The 25,173-nt window shown below is 35.8% G+C and overlaps 1 protein-coding gene across 1 annotated transcript in view; it reads left to right on the forward strand.

The window, feature by feature from the left end:
• The first annotated feature begins 2,404 nt into the window (after positions 1-2,404).
• LOC105046063 (dihydrolipoyllysine-residue acetyltransferase component 1 of pyruvate dehydrogenase complex, mitochondrial-like) overlaps positions 2,405-25,173 on the forward strand; it is a 41,669-nt gene continuing 18,900 nt past the window's right edge. The window contains 4 exon segments of the mRNA XM_073258381.1: positions 2,405-3,019; positions 3,104-3,241; positions 12,608-12,667; positions 21,221-21,271. Coding sequence (XP_073114482.1) covers positions 12,651-12,667; positions 21,221-21,271 — 68 coding nt within the window. The 5' untranslated portion in view covers positions 2,405-3,019; positions 3,104-3,241; positions 12,608-12,650.

Raw genomic sequence — 25,173 nt, forward strand, 5'->3', positions numbered from 1 at the left:
ATTTAATTATTAAAAAATTTATTATAATGGAGCAATGCAAATAATTAAGAATTTTTTTTTGGCAGCATAAGATTTACATCGTACATTTTAATATAAATACATCCACAACCGTCTATATATAAAATATTCTCAAAATGTCATAGTGCAAAAGAGAGAAACTTCCAACAAACTTATTCCCTGGGATTTATGGCATAAAAAACTCAGCCTAATATGTTGCATTGTTAGGTTCTTTATAAATATGGTTGCTTCCAAGTGATGAGATTGACTACAAACCTCAAAATCTTTTTGAGCAGTGGATGAAAACCATTTGCATAAACTGCATTTAAATTCGTCATCCAACTAATTAGGATTTTCGAATTCTCTTTCAAAAGTATGTGCATTGTCTGAAAAATTGTAACCGCATAATTGAGATCTCCTCAAGCTGCCATTAGGATCATAGTGTCAAACAAATGCATGCCATCTACCACCACCAAAGAGTGATTATGATCCGAGGGTGGGGTCTCCCATGTTAATAAAATTGTATAGAAGATCATATAAATTGTTGAAGTAGAACTCTAGATTTCCCTAGCTGTCAATGATCTCTCTATGGTCTTAATATTACAAACTTTAAGGCTTTCTAAGTGGCTTTCAATAAGGCCAAGCAAGAGCTCTACCATAAATTCTCAAATGCTTAGAATATTTTCCGTCAATCATATATGATAGGCAATATAATAAATCATAATCGTATTATATACATCCCATCCCTATTGAATCTTCTCTTTTAAATCAAGAAGAAAATCATCAAGATAGAAGGAAGAGATGATGGTTGCATTAGGGATAAGGGTGAACTTTCAAACTTGCATGACCCTTGGGTATTCATGAAGGACATAGCTGACAAATTCTCGAATCTTTGGGCAAGTGATGCAATGAGCAGAAATATGAAAGCCCCAAGAGATATATGATAGTACAGCAAGATGGATAATTATTGGATGTGCACTCACTTTCCAAACCTCAAGCTATATATCTGATTCATAGGTTGCATAGCACGCTAGAGCCTGCAGAGATCACTAATGAAACTCACCTTTGAACATAAAAAAAGCATCCTAATCAATTTTTTCTAGATTATCAAACACTGACACCATCAAGGATAAAATTTTGCCTCCCAAATCTTTTCCAAAGTCTTGGCAAATAAAAGCAGCATTCCATCTCCTCTCCTCTGCTCCAAATAAATCATTCACCCATGGGCTCTCTAATATGACCACATCAATGCAGGTGAAAAAAGGCAAAGAATGACAAATAAAATATATATGAGTCTCTAAGATACCACAAAAAACTAAATGTAGAGAATTAAAAAAAATGATAATTGGCAATGCTTGAAATATTATAACATGTACTTGGATTCTAGTTCAATTTAAGTATCATCAAGGATTCGACAACAAATAGATAATTTATCCTTCATTCAAAGAAGGCCAACTAGTAAAGATAGTCATTTTCCACGTTACCATAAATATATGTATAAATAAAAAAATTAATAAGATACATAATTTTTTTTATAGTTCATATGGACCATAAGATAACAATAGAATCAATTTTTAATGTCACTACATGAAAAGGTGCTAATAATTGCTCTATATTCTACCAAATAATGAAAACTTCCACCTTCTTGAGTTCCCTTCACTTTGGTGCCTACTTCATCATGTAAATTTTTTTCATCTTTCATTCTCTAATAGCCAATGGTTCCTTTTTTTTTTTTGTTGCTTAATTTTTATCAAATAGTAGGGAATGAAGTCTACTGTCCCTCATTTCTTTAGCAAACTCCCTTTTTCGTATTATTAAAAAGCATATGCACATCACATGCTAAATATTGGTGTATTATAAAGGGACTCATTAAATATTTATTTTACTATTTCCATAGATTGTAGGAAACTTGAATGGCAAAGTTAATTTTGGAATTTTATTTGATCCTTCATAAATCACAATGTCGCGGGCTTATGGTAATTAGAACCCAAGCATCTAACATCTACAAGTGCTTATAAGAGGTACTCAGGATTCATGCTTATTTAATATGCAAGTAATATATATATATATATATATATATATATATATATATATATATATATATATATATATAAAATTTAAAATTGAGCGGAGAGGAAATGGAGCAGTCAATTAAACTGTCCATGTAACAATCCTTCCAACATTAAATAAAAATATTTTATCATTAATGGATAAAATTAAAATTTATTTATATATATTTAATTATGTTATTAACGTCTGCTTGATATTAGGAACATGAATGAGCATACTTTATTATTTATAAAAAATATTTTTTAAATAATTGATCATGTAGAACCCGCGCGCCATCTGGATCAACAAAAACCTCCAATATGCCACGTAACACAACCTTAAACGTGATGCTCTTAGTTTTCTTCCGATGTCCTGACACTCTTCGTCTTCTCTGAACCTTAACCCTCCCATTCTCTCGAAGCGTCTCCAATGGCGGTCGATCTCCCCTGCGATGGTGACGGCGCCTCCATGGTTTGCAAGGAGACGCCGCTGGTGGTGGTGGTGATGGAGTGCGGTTCCCCCGTTTGCCATCGGTGCGCCTTCTGGAAGCCGCCGCGGCCCTCTTTACCCACTACGACGCCATCTCCAAGCTTGCCCTCAAGTGCGACCGGCTCTCCAATAGCATCGACGACGAGGCCCTCGCTCTTCTATCCCTCCCCTGGCCCAATCGACGTCTGCTTCCTCACCGCTGTAACGCACCCAACCTGATCTAGGACCATAACCATGACTCTTCCCCATTCTCCATCACATACTCATCCACGTTGAAGTAAATCTGAGCTGAGATTCTCAGAAAAGTCAGCTATTCAATAAAGACCAGCTCCTCTGAACTGAACCCATCCTTGCCCATGAACCTTTTATTTTTTTTTATTCTAAGAAGCCCAAGGTCACGGTCCAGGAGGCCGCCGCCAAGATCGACGCCGCGGATCTTGGCGCATTTCTGGTCGAAGTGTTGGGGAGAATTTGATCTGATTCGGTATTGGGACTGAATTCTCCGTTTATTGATGAAAAGATCGAATCTTGGGAATAAATGTATCCCCTCCCTCCTCTTTTTTTGCAGGCTTCCTATGAATCTCAACAGGATATTCAGCTGATTCGGTTCGCCGATTACTTTGCACGATCCTTTTCCCCGGTCAGCGGATCACAATTCCCATGGACCAAAATGTTCAAGGAGTCCCCTGTTTCCAAGATCATTGATGTGAGTTCGCTCTGGTTCGTGTGGTTGATTTTTTTTATCAGAAATTATTATTATTATTATTTTGAGAAGATTCTGGGTTATGTTCTTTCGTTATTTAATGAAATACTATGCATGCATTAATTTGGGTCCACAGACGATTGCCTTGAAGAAGGCACGCATCAAGAATAGTTGATTTGAAAAGGTTTCACTTATATTTGATCTTTGAATTCTGAGAAATCGAGATTTCACTTATGATAGATTACTTCTAAGTGGTTTTGTTCAATTGACATAGTTGATCTTTATATTTCTTGAATATACTGTAATTTTTTTTTGATGAAAAATATACTGTAGTTATTATTTTCAACTTGCGTATTCCAATTTGGATTTGTGGTTCCTGAATTATAACACGTCTGCAGACGTCTCTGGCTAAGAACATGAATTAATGTATGACAATATATCACATTATGAATTAACTTATTTTTTTAATCTTTTCACAATTTTGTTTACTTTTTATGTTGTTTTTTGTTAATCGATCCCTATTTTTTGGGGGTTTGGAGATGCTTGTGGTATAAAAAATCTTACAGTCATAGACTACAATGAAGTTTCCCATCTAGTTCTAATGGAGTCTTTTACCGTACTGATGCAATTTAAATTTTTTTTTACCAATTTAATGCAGATTCTAACTTATTTACAGGACTAATGTAAAAGTTGAAAAATGCCATTTGAAATGGCATTTTTCTCTGAGAAAATGCTATTCCAAATGGTGTTTCTTTGATCTAATCACCAAGCTCCCAATCCACGTGGAATTCCGCCAAAAAGAAAAAATAAAGAAATGCAATTTCAAATGGTACTTCTGAAAGCGCCATTGCGAATGACGTTTTTGAAAATGCCATTCCAAATAGCAATTTTGGCCATTCCAAATACAATTTCTAAAAACGCCATCCACCCACAGATCCTAAGGTTTTTTTTTCCTTCATTCTAACTTTCGGTGCGTGATATGTTTTATTTATATTTTGTAAACCATTTTTTGGGATGCGTGATATATTTTCTCATGATATTTTTTAAACTAATTTAGATAGCTCTTTTAACACGATATTTTCTTCTCCAATTTTTTTTGAGACACATCTGAAGATCATGATAAACCATATAGCATCCTAACACTTGAAATTAAATAAGCAAAATATCTAAAACTCCAATAGAAACAATAATTAATAATATAAGATAGAACAAAAATATACAGTTTACCAAAAAAATCTTATAGTGCCATAAATCCAAAAAATACTAAGTCTCACAAGGACGTCGTGGTGCCCGTGGCTGCTTCGATCTTTTCACGAAGATCCTCAACAGTCACTCTTGCTTCTGTGTCACCTGTGATGGCCCCTCTCCTATATCAGTGGACGTCTTTTGAGCATGCATATCAAGAATAACAGATGCTACTGGAGCATTTATAAGTTGAGTGACCCCCTCAACTCCCTCATCTGAATCCAATGATGGACTTGTAATAAAAAGATCAGACCACTTAGATGAAGAGCTATGATGCCAATTCGGATCCAGTGCTGTCATCTAGGGCATGTAGGAAGATGAAGGCCCTGGCATCTGTGGATCAAAAAGTGATGACATATGTCCAAATGGTATTTCTAAGGTAAATTTTTTTCTTCACCTTCACCTTCGGTGCGAGATATTTCTTATTTATATTTTTTAAATCAATTTTTTTGGATGCGTGATAATTTTCTCATTATCATTTGTACTTTTTTGGTGCGTGATATTATTTTTTAAACTAATTTAGATAGCTCTTTTAATGTGACATTTTCTTCCCTAACTTTTCGAGACATATCTGAAGATCACGATGAACCATATAGCATCATAATACTTGAAATTAAACAAGTAAAATATCTAAAATTCTGATAGAAACAATAATTAATAATATAAAATGGAACAAAAATATAAAGTTTAAAAAAAAAATCCCACAGTACTATAAATTCAAAAAATACTAAGTTCCACAAGGGTGTCGTGGTGCCTGTGGCTGTTTGAACCTTCTCACGAAGGTCCTCAACGGTCGCTCCTACTCCTGTGTCACTTGTGATGGCCCCTTTCCTATATCAGTGGACGTCTCCTGAGCATTCATATCAGGAATAACAGGTGCTGCTGGAGCATTTACAAACTGAGTGACCTCCTCAACCTCCTTATCTGGATCCAATGATGGGTCTGTAACAAAAAGATCAAACCACTCAGATGAATAGTCATCATGCCAACTCGGATTCGGTGCTGTCATCTGGGGAATGTAGGAAAATGAAGGCCCTAGCATATGTGGATCAAAAAGTAGTGGCATATGTCCAGCATATAGCGATGACATCTGTGGAATACATGGTGTTGGCATATCTGAAACATGTGGTGATGATATATATCTCATATCTGGTGCATAGGATGCTCCAATCGCCATCAATGTTCCTAAACATGATCTCTCCATCTCCTGCAATATCTGGATCCGTTTGTCCTCATCAGTCGTAGATAGAGCACGACGAGTGTCCAACATAAGACCCGACAAATGATCAGTCTACATAACAAAAAAATAGCAATATATTACAAATCATAAAATAAAAATATAATATAATTATATAAAATATTTTACATTAATGATGAGAAGTAAAATGAAGACTTAGTGAATTGAAATTGAATATGAGATTGACAAAAGATATAATTTTTGAGATCTTACTAACATGCGCACGGTAAAACTCTCATCCTCGTATCCTGAAACTGCATACCGACGTTGCTCAATGACTAATACTGTAATGCTAAGAAATCAAGTCATATGTCCTTGATATATGGATGACCTCCTAATATGTCATCATCATAAACTATATGATCTCATCTTATATTTCAAATGATGATATACTCTGCGTGTCTGATACGTCAGTCAATATGAGCTCTCTCGCACCGATCAATACGATGAAGTCGCTGGCTGGTATCAAATTACTCTGAGATGCTCTGAATTCGATCAAATTGCCGTAGCACACGATCTGAAAAGTATCACTTCACCACATCAAAATAAATAAGCGACATCCTAGCAGTCCATATATCATTTCTATCCGTGCAAATTTATGGTAATAAGGATAATATTTGATCTATGTATGGTTCCCACAAAAATTGATAAAGTTAAAAATAAAGTCGGATTAGTAAGCTCATTTTTTAATAAACTATGAATATTATAAAATGATATTTGTACATAAATTAAAATTATCTATCTATGTGTATCAGTTAATGTATCCAGCTGATATCTATAAACTCGTGCCATCTTTGTCGACACATGATAAAAGTTGAATGTAACATTCCATCTGCTTGACGGTACGTTCACATTAATTGAATTTCATCAGATTAAAAACAGTAGTAAGTTGCAAGTAATGGAATTAATATTTGTATACCTATATCCCTAAGGTGTATCTAATCTGAATGGAATATCGGGGTCGTGCTGTTTTGGTGGCATCTCAAGCAACTCTCTCCGCAATGGACTGATAGTCGGCATCTTCTTTCATGTCCAAATCTATCAATTTCAAAAAAATCATATATGATATGCCCAATCAGAGCTATAATAGAATATAAAAAATTAAAATGTGTATATCACATATCTGTAATAATACAAGATAACCTCTGACTGATCTGCCGCAGAACTCCGATTGATCTGCCGTAGAACTCCGACACATAGTCCTATACAGGCAAGTTAGTACTGCACTGTCCCAACTGAGCCTACGAGTGAAATCTAAATCCTCTAATAATGATAAAAACATCAATTTCACCTTGTTAGATGAAATATCAAGCAAAAGGACACCCCCTAGTAATCGTAGTATGTAGCTCCTGGCATATTGTCGCACCATCTCCTTTGGTGCATCATTTTTAATGTGCAAATGTCGATAATAATCATCCAAACACTCTATTCTCAATCGTGAATGATAAAAAAACTGTACCTCGAGCTGAAATCTTAATAATCGGTAGCACATATCCTGCCACTCTGGAATTCTAAGAGTGGGAGCAGCTCCTGTAACTGCCTCATCATTAACTGATAGTCCGGTGAGAACACTAACATCCTGTAACGTGATGGTCGTCTCACCGAATGGAAGATGAAATATGTGTCTCTAGGCGTCATCTCTCAAGTAAGGCAGTAATAAGACCAACGTCTATCTGTATCCGTCTCATCCGATACACTCTATAAAATTTTAGATATCGTAAATAATCTATAACTCTATCTGGGATGTTCTCCATCCTCCATATGTTAGTATTGGCTTGTCATAATTGGAGGTGTCTGGACTCCTACAATAAGATAGAATAATTAGATAACGTATATCTCTCAAACAAGATTTTCTTTACAAAAATATAAATAGTAAGATTAGGAATAGAATGCTTACATTGCCATCTAAGATGGCCTGTGAGCGATGGATCTTCTGCAATGTAAAAATACTACGGTCTCGAGGGTCCGGATGTCATCTCTCGTAAGCCATAACATACTAATGACTCAAACAATAACATACATCCCAAGTGTATTAGAGCATAAAAAATATGATACTAATTCATATCATGATAAATATAACTCTACAATCATACATAGAACAATGGATAGAATAATATATAATTCTGGACATAGATTACACAATAGTTCAACTATCGAGAATACATAAAATAATATATAACTCTAAAAATACATAGACCAATATATCTGCTGCCTTTAATGTTTTTCACTGCTTGAAGTTGATGTGTGTGGAAGAAACTTAGGATAGCGACGGCGATCATGACCCTATTCCCTACAAATGCCATAATGATTCTTGCTTCTTATTTGTTTATCATCCATTTTATTTTGCAGTCTTGTTAACTTTGGTCTGCTTTTCTGCTTAGATCTCAAATGATAATGATCAAGAATACATGTGAATATATGTGTGGACATCCAATAGTCTTCATGTGGTAATGGATAAAATTCATCACTCCAAACATTCATGCATGCCGCAACTGTGTATGCATCATCCACGAATCCATTAAGATGTACAATAATTTCTTGGCACAGCTAAAACGTGTGAATAAGGATATCTATAGATGCTCTACTTTTCACATGAACATTTTCTGTCACTCAAAGTCACAATTTGAAAATTTTTTCCATCTCTTAATTCTGCACTTGTTTTTCTCGTAAGTACTTCATATATGTCTTGTTGGATATTGAATGCTATTACAGTATACTAGTTAGCTTTAATTTGATCTTCTGCAATCTTAATTGCAATATGAGGAGTAAAAAAACTATTTAGGTTCTCCTGCACATATTTTGAAGCTTGGACACATCTCGTATTAAAATATTTCACAAGGCGGTAAAATATTATTTGCACACAAGCTGTAATTGGTATATTTCTAGCTTCTCATAAGACACTATTAAAAACTTCCGACAAATTTATAGTTAAAACACCATAGCGCATGCCGGCATCATATGCCAATGTCCACTTCTCTGGTTTCAACTCAGACAGCCAACTCCAAGCTTCTACATTCACTGTCTAGATCCTATCTATGATAAAGTCAAGCTTGCAAACTTGATAAGTGCTCCCTGCTTGCCATACTGCTCTTTTGAGCTGTGCATTTTTAAAGTGAGTATTGAAATTACTGTAGATATGTCTTAAGCAGTATCAGTGATAGGCATATGGCAGACTTCATCCAATAGACTCATCTGCAATGGCATCTAATATACCTGGATGTCTGTCAGAAATTAGATATTCCATTTCTATCTTGTGCGACACATGTCCTGAGCCGGAAGAGAAATCAACTCTAACTAGCAATCGTCTCCTCATCTGTAATTGCATATGCTAAGGGATAAATCCCATTCTCTACATCAACTCCTGTTGCAATTAGCATCTTATCTTTAAATTTTCCATATAAGTGCGTGCCATTGATGCTGATCACAGGACAGCAGTGCCTCCAATCCTGAATGGATGGTTGGAAAGTTCAGAAAACATAATTTAAAACCTGCAATTTATAGTTGGAAAGAAATCCCATGAAACAACAGTGTCGGGGTTTGCATTTTGGAGTGCAGCCATATAATAGGATAATTTTGCATAAGATGGCTCCCATTCTCTATAAATATTAACCAATACCTTCTGTTTTTTACACCATATTTTTCTGTATGATACTATGTATTGAAATTGCTCATTAACGGCTACCACAATAGTTTCAACTTTAACACCTAAATCTTTCTCAACCAAATATCGGACTAGTATGCCAATCATCCTTTCACTGATATATTTGTAGTCTCGACTCAATCCTGTAAACAAACAAGTGTGAGAACTCTCATATCTTGTGATCTGAAAATATCCATATTTTTTCAAAATTACAGCATGAAGCCTCCGTTTACATTTTTGTTTAGTATATAATGATGCACATCGTATGGACCACAATTTTGAATGTGACTGAACTACATTGTATGTCCGATACTTCCGAATGTGATAAAGATCAACAACTCTCTTTAGCTCATTTTTACTCTAAAACATCAGACCTATAGGAAATTCAGTCATCGAGGAGTTTTAAAACTGAGAGTCAGAGTTCAGTCTTCGACCAGCACTAACATCACCATCATGATCTAAATTTAAGTTGCTAAAAAATTATGGAGGTTCATGCAAATGAGGTTCAGGTTATCCTACATTATCATCTTCATTTAAACGAGGTTCAAGTTCTCCTACAATATTGGGCTGATTATCTTCATCACCATTTTCATCTTCATTATTGTTACTGTTCTCATCAAGCCATTCTTCATCAGCCTCATTCTCATCTGATTCAAAATTTCGGTCATCAGAATTTATTCCAGTGCTGACCCAATCATCATTCTCCATTTGAGTGTCGTATTTCATACTTACTGCTACTTCCAGTATAGGAGAAGTCTCCATAGGAGAAATCACCATAGAAGAAATTACTATAGGACTTTGAATAATTGGACAATTAGGGCCAATAGTATTAGAATGCTGTTCTGCAAACATGGCTTCAACACTAATGGTTCGCACCATTGGATTTATGAAAGGTAAAGAAGGTCCAAGAGTATTATCCTTTTGGGTTAAAAGCTTACTAAAGTATCCAAACCTCGATACCATCATTTGAGTAGTATTTTCAGTTGAGGATACATCTTTCTTTTTAATATATAATTTAATATATCGATATTTTGAAAATTTCAAAAGAAACTTGGACATCATCATCATCAATTGGAACTAAAATATACTTGCTCTGCATTAACTGTCCCGATAAATTAAGAAATCTCTACTTCAATTTGATTTCATATTTTTCTCTGTCTATAGGAATACCACTGTATAGATGGTCTAATAATTCTTGACGTGATAATAATGAAGACAGTCTAACCATCCGACTTGCAGGCTGATTGTACTGCATGTTATCTTTGCCATTTTTTATTGTGCCATCGTAATACAATAGTAGATGAATCCGAGTATTGGTCATTTTCTTAAAAAATTCTGACAATATTAAAATCAAAATGTTTAATATTAATAATTATTTTAATAAAATGGCTTACATAATAAATACATCTTATCATCAACTAATAGATAAAGATAGGTCCTATTCCATTCAGGAATTGCATTAATTTTATAAGTAATTACAGTAATCAAATGATACGTAATAGAATTCGAGAGAAATTTTGGCAGTATTTTTTTTTAGTTCTCTCCATATGACTGAAGATGTGTGAGGAGAACTAAAAGAAAATGCTGTCCGAAATTTTTCTCGAATCTTCTGCATATCGTTTGATTACTGCAATTACCTATAGAATTAATTATAATTCCTAAACTATCCAAACTGGATAGTCAATTGACCCATGTACATAATTCTCCCACTCGTATAAAAATATATAAATGTACAGATGTCGTAGAATATGTACATTAATCAAGAGACGGATCTACGGTTCTATGCAATGCAATATATTTAAATTTTTTAAATTAACTGTCAATCATAGTATCGAGTAGCATTGCAAACGGATCGGGAGAGGAAGAGGGGAAGAGGGGGAGGGGGGCGGCGGCTTACCGAAAGGAAATGGGGGTGGGATGTCGTCGGAGAAGAAGGAGGTGGCGTGGGACGTCGTCGGAGAAGGAGGCGGTACGGGAAGAGATGGGTTTTTTTTTTATAGAAATAATATAAACGTCATTGTGAATGACATTTTTAAAAGCGTCATTTACAATGGCATTTTTAGAAACATCATTCACAAAGGTATTTTTCTTATGGCCTTTTTTTTTAAGGATCCATGTAGACCGGTGAGTTGGGTTAACTGGACCAAAAAACCGTCATTTGGAATGGCGTTTTATCCACAGAAAATGCCATTCTAAATGGCATTTTTCTGTTTTGCATTACTCTGGTAAAAAAGTTAGAATCTGCATTAAATTGGTAAAAAAAATTTTAAATTGTATTAGTACGGTAAAGGACTCAGATCTAATGGTTATCTATGTGAGAGTTCATTTTCTGAAGCGGAGATTGGACAAACTTGCCGTTCTCTGAAATCTCTTCATGCTGTGGCTAATTTCTTTTTTCAGATTTGACTTTGTTGATGCTTCCATCACCATAAAAAATTTTTCTAGCATCCATGTGTTTTAACCACTTATTGCAGCTTTACACCAGAATATTTAAAGAAGTTTTATGTAAGGAATAGCAGAGGGTAAGACTATTTTCATTTGTGCTATTCACAGAATGATGTTTGTTTCTTGGTTCCATATTTTCTTGAAGCTGGTGCATTGATAGGGTCATATGATTTAATATCCGTTTTCTTTTTTTTAACTTATTGAATTAAAAGCATCTTAAGAGCACTACTTAAAGAGAGAGAGAGACTAAAAAATATGGTATTATGGTCCATAAAACTTACAATTATATTCATGCAATTAAAGCCCATCCATATGAATTTGAATGGACACCAGGAATTTGGATGGACAAACACAAACTATTTTATTTCGGAGAAGTTTTTTCATGATTGCTAGTATTATTGGAAGTGGAAGGTATAGCTTCATGTTTTATAATCTTTTCTTTTATCCATTGTTATTTTCCTACTACTTTCATTTTGCTTTTGCCATTTTATTCTATATCTGCAATTACTTGGATATTCAAGTGGTGCTTTTGTTTGGGATTGACTATGTATCAAGTGATGTTTTGTGCTTAATCAGTATTAATTGTCATAAAGTATTCATTTGAAATTGAAGACAATGGTCGATTGTCGATTTACAAGATTGCGAAGGCATTTGATTTTTTGTCAAAAATGTTTGTTTAAAAAATATGAGGATTATCATTATGGACAAACATTCCAAAGGAAAAGGTACTGACAAATATTTAACTAATCAAGTGCTAAGAATGAGTAAGGAACATGCTAATTGAGTTTGTGATTTATGACAGAAAGATGAAAATGGAAAAGAACTTAAATCTCCTTTGACCATTGATGTCGAAAAGGATAAGGTAAACTCATCTCCTATATTGTGCATTTCTTATTTATATAAAGTTACCTTCATCCTTATTATATTGCAACCATATTTTAGGACTTCATAGACACCGTAGGAATACTTCACAGCTTCAAGAACTATAATAGTGAGGAATCCACAGCTGATTCAGGAGAACATGATGAATTAAATGAGGTTGATAAGGACACAGAGACACAAGTGACAAGGAAAAGGAAAAGAAAGTTGCTATATGATGACAACGAATGAATTGCGGAAACAAAGATAACCAAAAAAATAATTACATTTTGAGATTGGAAATGTTTAATATATATTATCAGTTTGTTAAACAGAAAACTATGACTTTCATTTACTTGATTTGGAATATGTTAACAGGTTGAAAGGACTTCAAATAACGATTTTTTAGTTATTATATTGTTATAAGAAATGTCATATGTCAATCGCAACTTTCATTTAAGTGAATGCATGTTTGTGTATATATATGTATATATACACATATACTTATATATATGCATATGTACATATACACATGCATATATACATATACAAACACCCACCGAATTATCTTACATATATGGGGTATTTTTTCTCATTTGGCCAAATACATTTGTGCAACATTTTATAAAAAGGTTCATCATACTGGTGTGTAATGCCCATACTAGGCGTACAGTAGCATATTGGTACCAACCGAGACTCAATGTGGAGGTCGTGCTTATTCTCATTACAGTAGCATATTGGTACCAACCAAGACTCAATGTGGAGGTCGTATTTATTCTCATTACAACGCACCGACCCCTATACTGGATGTACTGACACTATACCAGTATGGTACTAATATGGGTCCGGGATCGAGATGGCAAACCTTATTGCAATAATTGCTTTTTAGTGCATTGATGGTGAACCAAATGACAGAAATATCACCATGCATGTAAAACTATCCAGTGCAATATATGGGGGGTAAACTTGCCAGTTGTCAATAGGACCATTTTAGATAGTTGGTCAGATGGGTGGATGTAAATGAGTTGAGCTTAAGAGAGCTAGGCCTAGCTTAAGCATGGTTGGACTTGTAATTGAGCAAGCTTGAGCTGAACCTGAGCTTCTCACAAAGAAATTATTAAAGAGATCTTGTGAGAGACCAAGGTCCACTGAGGCTTTCTTAGATATGTTATATATGTGTATGAATGTGTTTATTGAATTAATTTCTACAATTACATCTTAATTATATCGCCGATGTGCGTTCTTGTGCATGTAAATTATATGAATATGTAACGAGTGTAATACAAAAATAATTTTTCTTATATAAGTAATAACTAAAAGTATAAAATAGTATACGGCTCGAGGTTTTAAATCCTGCTGGATGGGGCCTTTTCTGTTTCTTCACAAAATGGGATGCCCCATTGTCTTGCCTCATCTCAGCAATTGTCCTGTAGGTACCCTCCATGATTTATCTTGGCCATCTCGACTCATTCCTATAAGAAAATAGGAAACCGATCCATGTGGGGAAGGAATGAAAAGATGAAAGAGAAAGTAAAGAATAAAAGAAAAGTAAAACAAGAAAGGAAGGAAAAAAGAAGAAAAAAGAACGAAAGAATAAAGGAAGGTAGAAGAAAAAGGAAAGAAAGAGTGGAAGGAGGAAGAAGAAAAAGGAAAGAAAGAGTGGAAGGAGGGAGAAGAAAAGGAAAAGAAGGAAAGATGGAAGAAGGGAAAGAAAAGAGAAGAAACGGAAAGAACAAAAGGAAGGAAGAAGAAAAAAAAGAAAAGAAGGACGAAAGGAAAGAAAAAAGGAAAAGAAACAAAAAATGAAAAGGGCTTTCCATGAGATGGGAAATGAAAATTATTAGCCTTCAAAAATGGCTAGACTTACTAAAAAATTGCATTTGTAAAAAAATTCATACCAATTCATTGAAAGCAAGAAAGAAATAATAGAAACAAAAAGGGGAGAGAGATAGAGGTTATCTATCAGAATGCTTGACTGGAATAGCTACCAAGATGGGGCAGACAATCAGGTGTTCCATTCCATAGAGAAACTAGGACACCCCATCTCATGGGAGTTAAAACCTTACCCTCCATCTTTCCTCTTCTTCTTTCCCTTATTTCTTTCCTTTCTTTTTTCTTTCCTCCCTTCCCTTCTTTCTCTCTCTTCCTTCTTTCCTCACTTTTTTTCTTTCTCTCTCTTCTTCCTTCATTCATTTATTTTTCCTCTAACCTTTCTTTCTTTCCTGTTCTTCTTCTCTCCCTCCTTTCTTTCCTTTTTTTTTTTTCCTTTTCTCTGCATGGATGGGTTTTGAACTCTTGCCCTCATTGCAGTTTCTATTTTCTTACAAGAACTAGACAGGAAGGTAGGGATACCCTAATCCAGCCGATATCTAAAACCGTGATATGATTTATTTAATTATATTTCGAGCTTCGTTGACTGAGCTGAAGAACGACAAACCTAGCTCCAACTCATCTCATTTACTAATTGAGCAAGCTGAATTTAAGCCAAAATTCAAGCTAAACATGAAACTGCTCTCGAAGAACTCGTTCTTTGATGGTCTAGACTCCTAGCAATGGGTTCATGATAACACTATCCATATACATGTGCAAACATAAACATGTGTTCAAATCTCTATCCACTTTAAAGCCAATGTTTTTACTCTCTGACAAGGATATAATCAAATCATGCTATCATTTCACATTGTTTTGAATTATTTCTCTTTATAATAAACTAATAACAACCATTATATATTCCAAAAATATCTAGTCAATGGAATGATTTTTTTTAAAAAAATTTTTAAACTTTTTTTAACAGCTATTATTTTCAATAGAATGGTAAAAATGGTTTTGAATGCTGTATGGTTATTAAGGAATATTTGCTATATTTCAAGCCATTCTCTGGATGTTGCATGACTTGAGTTTCAGTACATTGGCAATAAAGACCAAGCATACACATTGAACAAGGTAGGAATATATCATGTTGAGTTTGTGGTAAACCTAGCAAGGACAAGGTGAGGAATGCATTGTTGAAAATATAAGTGGTTGAGATAGTATGAGCACGTACAATGAAATTTATGTATTTTGGATGAAACACATGTTGTTTCTTACAAAATAATTTGTTTTGGATGTAATTGTTTTGACCAAAATCATATGTTTTAGATCAAACTAGATCTATCCTGTGATATGTGATAAAGCTGGCAGGAATAGCCTTGTACCTTATCTTGACCTGACACACACCCCTATATATATATATATATATATATATTATATATGTTCTATACATTGAAACTGCTTAGATGAATTATCGTTTTGAATTAAGCATGATTACATTAGTGTATCAAGGGGATTTTATTGTAAATTGTATTCTTTTTTCTCTTGGTGGAGTCACCAATTGTGCTGGTGACCTTTTCCAAAGAAAGTTGCAAAAGAAGGACATCTTTCTAAAGTAAATAGGACCAAGTGAAATATGTTATTTATACGATGAATTATGTCAAACTAATCCAGTGAATTGCACTTTCAGCATCGATTCAAAATTATCAATTCTATAAGTCTTAAAAGGCTGAGCCTTGGTGCAATGGTAAGGTTCACTGCAACCTAGAGATCATGGGTTGGGAACATGGAAACAACTTCTCTGCATGCAGGGCTTAGGTTGTGCATATTTTACCTTCCCCAGACCTCGCAATGGCAGGAGCCTTGTGCACTAGGCTGTCTTTTTTATAAGAAAGTCTTAAACCTATTGTATACAATAATAAAATATCACAGTTAACAAGCATATTGAAATTCAAAAGCTAGTGTAGATAATTTGCTAGTCTTTTAGAAACAACTAATTGCTCAGATTATGTTGCTATAAAATTTGCATGTTGGTTTATTGAACTGTTTTCTAACTCCTGCATGTGGAGGACATCGAACTGAACTCTCATAGTTGACTATATTGATGGTGTTCCTTTAACTTTCAATTCATTCCAATGTGAGCTTTCCATTCATCTTCCCTAAGACATCGTCAAAAGCCATTTGTAAATGATGAAAATTCCCTCTTGTACACATCGTTCTCAATATTGAATTGCCTTCATCCTACTCTCTTTATCCACATTGTTTTCAACCTAATGGGCACTAGCTATTTTCCCCTATGAGTTGCTAAAATCTTCATCGTTGGTGCGAGTTGCCCCACCCTTGGAACAAATCCTCTCCTTCTTGGTGATCATTGAGGGGGCAGAAGACTATAAAGCTCCAATGTTTTACATTTTCCATGGGGTCCAAATTCTTATTATCCTGTTTTCATCAAAAAAATTTCTTATTATCTAAAGTTTTGTTAGCTCGTTTGATTAATTCACTGTTATGAGAGGACTCTAAAATTTGTTCCACTACCACCATCTTTTCAACTTTCCCCACTCTCTCACCTCCACAACCAACTACCAACCACCCATAACATTGGGGATTATAAGAGGCGTTGGGATCCTCTTCAGTTTGCTGTTGTGGAGTGGTTAACAACTGAAAAGGATTCCAGAATTGGGGCCAGAAAACTAGAATAATAGCTAAAGCTATATAGAAGCAAAGGGAGTAGATGTGAAAAGAAGAATTGCTCACAAGCAAGGAGAGCTCACACTAGTCCATTTCTTTTTTAGCCTTATTCATTCTTTATCACCAACTTATACCCATTGTTCCTCTCCCAAGCTCTATGTTCTTCATACCACATACTTCAGTAAACAAGCAAAGAACCTTGTCGCTTATCATGACATCATTTAAAGTTCCATCAAAACAAAATCTTCCCTCAATATTCTATATAAAATCATCCTACACCTCCTCTCCTTCAAACTCCTATGAAGCTATTAAATCTAATTGCGAAACATTCTCTCTCCAACTCTCTAGAACATTTTTTTTTTGTCACTATTGGGAATAATATAAGGAGAAGGGGAGGGAAAGAAGGAAAAGAAGAAGAAGAAAGTAAACAACTGAATAAGAGGAGAAACAAGATAATTAATGATGGCAAAGAGAGAAAAGTGAGAATTCCATTTCCATGCTTTCCTCTTCTAATACATACATACATACATACAAAAGTGAGAATCCCGTCTCCATGTTTTCATCGCCGGCTTCACTATTCATCATCGTTTTTAAAAAAACATGATGAATTGAATAGGGGCGGTTGCCCCTATTTCATGGCTGCAGCTTCGTTCGCATATTTTCCATCATTTTGTGGCCACGATTGCCACCTGACGCTCTCGGCAGCCTCTTCACCGACTGCACCTCCCTCCAGTACCGTTGCTCTCCCTCTCTCTCATCTCTCTCAATTAAATGTCTTATCGGACAACATCGGGCCGTAGAGGCCTTCGCGGCCCTCCGACAGCATCATCCCCTCTTTCCCTCTCCTCCTCTCTTTCTCTCTCTCTCATCTGGTGTTCTGATTTGCCAACCGAACCATCCTAGTTTGCATCCAATATGGCTCGGAATGCCTCGAACTGCCTGGTTCGGGATGGTTCAGCGAACACTGATCATGGATAAGGATCCAATCTGAGTAGGGACAACATGGTCAAGGTTGTTGATGACCCGATCTATTAAGGTCAAATGAAGATTTATGATCGAGTGGTGGAGGGCCATTAGGAGAGGAGAGAGAAAGGGGAAGTGGAGGGAAGATGGTAGTCAGGACCCCTCGTGGTCTCTGGTATGGCCATAAGGAAGGTAGAGGGCCCATGTCGTTCGTATCTCATGTGCTTGACAGTGATGGAGAGAGACCATCGGCCAAGGAGGCTGCGACAAGGATGGTGGCATTGAGAGAAAAGAAGAAAGAAGCAAAATAGGGTGGTCAAAATAGGGTTTTCTTCATCCTAAAAAATAGTACATCTGGCAGGCGAGATGAGCTTAGGTCAGCCGTCGACGAAGCAACAAGGTCTGGCCACCATGTTAGTAAACCAAACAACACAATGGAGAAGTGGAGGTAGCCTTGTGAGAGATTGACGGCCAGATTGGACACTTGGTCTCAAGCAGGGGAGACAGGGCTCGAGGATGAGGGCTCGATCATCTGCCCTATCGAGCAGTGAAATCGGTGAGGTTGTTGATAATTCGAACAACTGTGGAGATGAGAAAGAAAGCTGGAGAAAAGAGGTCTAAATGGCTCAGATCTCAAAGAGAGGGGATGTCCTGTCTCGAAACAGAGCCATGCCAAGTCGGGCTCGAGATCAATTATTGTCGAGCAACAGGATCCGGTGAGCATGCCGGCAACCTTGAAAATCCACAAAGGAGGGAGGAGGAATGAAGAGAGGAGAAAGGGAGAGGTCTAGCAAGCTCACTTTGGCTCAAATGGGAACTTGATGCCCGAAATAGGGGAGGCAGTCCAGTTTTTTCCCAAAATCCAACAAAGAGAAAGTGGTGGCGAGCAATTGGGGGTTGAGGAAGCTAGAGGAGATGGAGAGATGATGGATTTGGATGGTGGAGGAGATGATTGGAGGGAAAGAGGAAAAAAAGAGGTAGGTGATAAGGGTTTCGAGCATTTTCGTGTGTCCTCACCAGCCAGCTTCTAATAGCACCAGATCTGAGATCCTCTCGAAAGTTACGCCAGTCTATTATGCATAGATGAGCCTTGGCTTCCAGGTTGGCCATGGGGTTTTGTCACTTGGTTGGTGCTTGATCACCAACTGGCGAGTCTCGTCGCTTAGTCGACTCGTTCCACTCAACTAAGCCGACGTCAAGTCAGGGTTAAGGATTGAGATATTATACATACATACATATATACATATTATATATGTATGTATGTATGTATATGTATGTGTGCATATATAGAATTTGTCTGGACTGCTTATTGTGTTATCATCAATGCAAACATAGACGGCCACTATCAGGGCTCATATCGGCCGACGATCGATTTGGTACAGTATAGGTGCATACTGAATGATGCCAAGGCATACCGAAACGAGGATGGGGAAGGAGGGACGGAGAGAGAGAGAGAAGGTGAGGGAGTGAGACAAAAAGGGAGAGGGAGGGGAGGGGAGAAAGGGAGAGAGAGAGGGAGAGGGAGGGGAGGGGCTTACTTGATCACCGATGGACAGTTTGGCATTGAATAGGAGTAAGATGAGCGATTGAGCGAACAAGACAAGTGATCAGTGCACACGATAGAGCATCAAAGCTTCGACCATGGTGGAAGGGGTAGTGCGAGGGATGGGAGAGAGAGAGAATGGAGGGTTAGGGGGCTTGGAGGGCTTCTAGGGGGAGTTTAAAGGACCGAACTATCTCAGCTTCCTAACCATCTTGATTTGATTCGATACAGTCCAAACCACCCAATTTGGGGTGATTTGGTTGATCCTAAGTGCAATTCATTAGCATTAAGAGACATTTGCTTGTAGAATAGATTAATCCATTCTCTTATGTAAATAAATTGGGCATATGCACAAACCATGGTATTCTGTATCAGCCCGAATCGACTGGTACACTCCGTACCGTACCGGCGGAAAACCGATCCGATTCAAGTCGGATTTTTGGAAAATGATCCAAACCGGACCGAATCGGTTCGGTCCGATTTTTTTTTTTAATGTTGTTGGGTGGGATTTTTTTGATTTTTTTTATGTTCGGTATGGTACGATATGGTACCGTACCGATTAGCAACCGGCACGGATTTCGATATCGAGTCTGTGAACCTTGGCACAAACCAAATCAAAATTCTAGTTTTAGGTTGCATTAACCTTGTATGCAATCATATCATAACTTAAATTTGGCCGCATAAGTAGTCCAAAGCCCAACACCAGCTTCTACATGCATACAATATTCATCTCAAATGCAGTCCAAAAATAGCTTCCTGTCCATAGGTGCCATGCCCAAATGCAGCCATTGTCTTTGGGATGCTTGCGGATGCCGAAAATTGAGTCATCAAAGCTGAGGGAGGTCATGGGCTGGACACAGGTGGTAGGCGGTGGGGGCTAGGAGATGGGAGGATAAGGAAAGAAATTGGGATAGGATAGAGATCTCCAACCATCCTAAACCCTAAAAGACAAGGGTAACTTGGTCATAAAGATAGTTTTATGTTATCACATGATTATAACATGAAATAATTTCTTAACACCTAGTTAATAGAGAGGGATGGAAAGCTATGGGAATGAATTGAAAGTTAAGGGATATAACAAATTTTTTAGGGGCTGCTATCACAAGGCCAAAGTTGAGGTGTTATTAAGCAATTATCCCTTGTTTGTATCCATATAGGAGTTAATTTAGAACCTTGCCAAAGCAGGGAACAGAACTATTTTTTTGACCTTTCCTTTCTTTTGTTCAATTAGTTTCAAATTTGTTGAGAATATCCTTTTTTTTCTCTTTTAACTCATAAAACACAACAATCTGTCATAGTGTGTCTGATCTTGTTAAATATGCTTGTGTTATGAGTGGCTTGCCTGATGTATATGTTCAGGAAGCCCTTTTTTGGGCCCAAGTTATTTTCCTCTTACCAAGAAAAAATTAGTGGAAACTATATGTTATAACCATTTTTCTAGGACAACTATATATTGTAACCATTTTTTATTTTCTTGTTTAAATGAACCTCTGGGCCTATTAGCATTATGCATCATTCATTTTTCTCTATAACTTTTTGAATTTTCATGTGTAGCTTGGCCCGTGCACGGCGTTCCTCTCGCATTGGTAATGCTACTGAACTAAGGTATACAAATGTAACTTTCCCTTTTTGGTATATAACAAACCATATTATCAGATTTATGTATATTTAATTAAATTGGTTTCCTCTGCATTATTTATACCAAAGGAACCAGCTTATTATGATGGTTTGAAGTGGATTTTTGCCTGAAGCTTACTTTTTTCTTAAGCTGCATAATATAGAACATCTCATGTATTATTATATTATGTTTAAGCATTTTACTTGATATTAGTTTATTTCAGAGAATAGAACTGGCGGCACTAACACCCACATGGGTATGCTTATGTGTGAGACTCTCTAAGCATCTTTTGGACTTAAACTGGATATATCATCTACAGAAATTTAGTTAAAACACAATATTCATGTACTCCAATGAGTTTGTATGTCACCTCGTTCAAAGCCAAAATTCTATTTTTGCATATTTAAGCAGGGGAATACATTAGTTATAAGTTCATAAATGTGACCTTTATTAATATATAATATAGGAGTGTGGAATATCCAATGAAAATTTATAGTCTGAGCTTTTCTAATAGATACATTGGCATTGTAAGGCAGGGAATGCATGCTGATATGAACCTTAGTGGTTCAATTATCTGCAGATAAATGTTTCAGCCTGCCCATCTATGAATTGTGCCGTTCCAGATTGCTGAATCAGCATGATGCTCATACAACATGGTTTCAAGTATCGTGTTATGCCCATACGTGACCTCTCAAATATTTTTCTTGCTAATGTATCAAAAGTGCATACTTTTCTTTTGAAACGTAGTATGATATCTTTCAGTATAATTAAGGTGGTGAGTGTTTTGTACCTTGCCAAGGATAGTGGCTTCGATCTGCATCTAGAGGGAAAAGGTGGTGGGATGGCAGGGGGGAGGGTCATGCATATTGCCACGGCCCATGAGCTTTGGTAGCTTGAATGGAGATCAATTGAAGAAGTGGACTTATATGCATATGCTGAAGTGATGATGGTGTTCACAAAAAATTAGGCAATCCCAGTGCAAAAGAAATATATTTTTAACCATAATAATAAAAATTCAAGACTTTTTCCAGCTACATAACATTGACTTTTTAAATCTTTTAGTTGCAGCAATTTCTACTAAAGGGTGTGATGTGTTTAGCATAACTTCCATCACAGGGTTTTTTAAATCTTTTTTCCCAAATTCCATCCATGATTTTTTGAATCTTCCCTTCCACATCAACTCATATGCAATCTCCTCTCCTTTCCAGGTTGGACAGGCAAACACCACCTCCATCAATTATTTGCTACCATGTTCTCGACCCAACTCATGCACTTTATCTAATACATTACCCATGCCGCATCCTTTACTAATCTTATCATACACCCATCTCAACTTTATCACTTCTAATATCATCATGTTTTGTGCTTGAAATTTTTTGCTGCCTGATATTCTGAAGCATATGATATTGTGAGCATAATTACTGTCTAATAGTTTTTTTTTCTTTAGTCTAAATGCATTTATCATCATTGTGACACCCTATATTTGCCTCTTCAGTTTTTCCATTTCATTCTAAATCTGTTACACACCTTTATGTTTATTTAATATGATGGATTCAAGATAACTAGGATTTCATTTTCATTTGTATCTTAACTAAAGCTGCATCTGATATACTATGCTTTAATTCTACTTAAGCTTACACCTTATCTCAAAATCTTTCCTTATCTATTTCATTTATGAATTCAACCTCATCTCCATCCCAACACTTAATGCTAGTCACCATAAAACATGTACACCATGTGATCTCTTCATGAACTTCCATAGTAAGTTCATCAATTGCAAGGATTAAAGATACAAACTAAGTGCTAAATAGGGATGTCAACGTGGTGGATTTGGTGCGGTTAGTGAAAAAATTGAAACCGAACCTGAAATCTACCACCGCTTCCCAAAATTTAATGGCTTTTGAAATAAAAAAACCATAATTGCCGCGAAAAAAACCACAAATCCAAAACTGAAACTGAAAACTGTTTAACTTTTTTTATTCATTTCAAAATTTTCATATATAAATAACTAAATTAAAGATATTATCCATAATTTTATAATATAATTCATACCAACTCAACTAATAAATATATCCAAAGCTAATAGCACCACCATCAAGCAGACTCAATAATTCAAAAATAACAATACAACCATCCAACAAACACAATAATCCAAGTTAAAAACAAGTCCAACTACAGAAAAAAATATAATGATAAATTTTCCGATACAAGACAATTTTGGTGAACAATCCAATCCTCCATTTTGCCTTCACCAATCTACAAACATATTATGCCAAAGAGAAGGGGGAAATACAAAAAAAAAAAAGCTCAATTAATAAGATAATTTATAATATAATTTACAGCTATTTATTCAAAGCCTACAATTTTATTGGTACCAAGAAAAATTCTATAGATTATCTCGTCAAGAGTCATCTTCACTACTATCTCATGGAGTTTCTAATTTGGATTTACACTAAATACAAAAGGTATTAAGGGTATTAGTTACCGGATATGTTGGGTTTCAGGTTTGATGTCGGGTTCGGTTTTGGTTTCGAGTTTGGTTTTGGTTGAGGAATTCATCCAAACCAAAATCGAAAATGAACAGTTTTTTTAATTTTTAAAACCATCAGTGAAACCATCCCCATTTAATTTCTGTTAAAACCGCTCCGTTCAGTTCGGGGATGGGGTAAAATATTCGAGTATTCATCCCCGTTGACATCCGTAGTGCCAGTCCTTTGTTTTGGCCCAATACGAACCTTTTAAGTTTGAAGATCGGCATCGATGTGTATAAAATATTGTTAAAAATCAAAAATATGCTAATCACTCATCAAGATTGGGGGATATCTCACTTTTTCTTGGTTAGAATTATACAATAAGATTTTGTGAGATCATGTTATTTGGATGCAGAAATTGTAAAATGCATATCTGGGGATTGGGAAAGTATTTAATTTTTCAATTCCAAATTTATGGTGTCTACCCACGGGACCATAAACTTCCCAAAGTATTTAACTTCCTAAATATACTGGATGTATTACTATAATCTCTTGGCTTTCCCCATCTGAATGAGATGGTAAATTTGGGTGGACAATGTGGATATCTTCAAAATCTTAATTTTCATAATATAGACGGTAGAGCTGCTTAATGATAGAAATTAACAGAAATCAGGTGGATGCTTTATGGAATTGTTCATTTTAACACCTCTGTATTTTGAACATGATTCTGCTTTTGGAGAATGATCTCCATCCATGCATCATCATGAATGTTATGAAGCTCACATCCAACTCCAGGTACACAAACACAAATTTATGGTTAAAACTCCTGATATTTAATGTGGCCTTAGTTTTGAACTCTTCCGTTGATGACAAGCTCTTGAGGTCAAGACTAGAATAATCCTAGATTATATGATTATAAAATCTGGAAAGCTGAGTTGGAGCTATGATAAATTAGACTGTGTAGGTTGAGCTATAAGCACATGATAGAAGTATAGAAGGTAGACACAAATGAGGAATTTTGATTGAGTTGGAGGCATGTATTGCAATAATGTGAGGAATGTGTTGTAAGGGGGACTTTGTTTCATAGTGCTAAAATGAAATTTAAGGAAAAGGACTTATTGTAATATTGATGGAAATTGTGGGAAAGAATTTTTAAAAAAAATGTAAGAATATTGGGAGTACCCCTTAACTGAAACTTAATGGTGAAAAAAGGATTAAAAAAGAAAACAATGATAGTTGATGCCGCACTAATTGGGATAGATGGCAAAAGAATGATCCATAAAGCTGACTCCAAACGAATGTGGTGGGGCTTGTTGGTTATAGATATTATTATGAATGGTTGCAGTTACCATCCATTTGGTTGGCCAGAAATGTCCAGGAATCACAGTTGTTTCTTTTAACTTGAAAATATCACCGTT

The sequence above is a fragment of the Elaeis guineensis genome, chromosome 5 (genome assembly GCF_000442705.2).
Source record: "Elaeis guineensis isolate ETL-2024a chromosome 5, EG11, whole genome shotgun sequence".
Lineage (NCBI taxonomy): Eukaryota > Viridiplantae > Streptophyta > Magnoliopsida > Arecales > Arecaceae > Elaeis > Elaeis guineensis.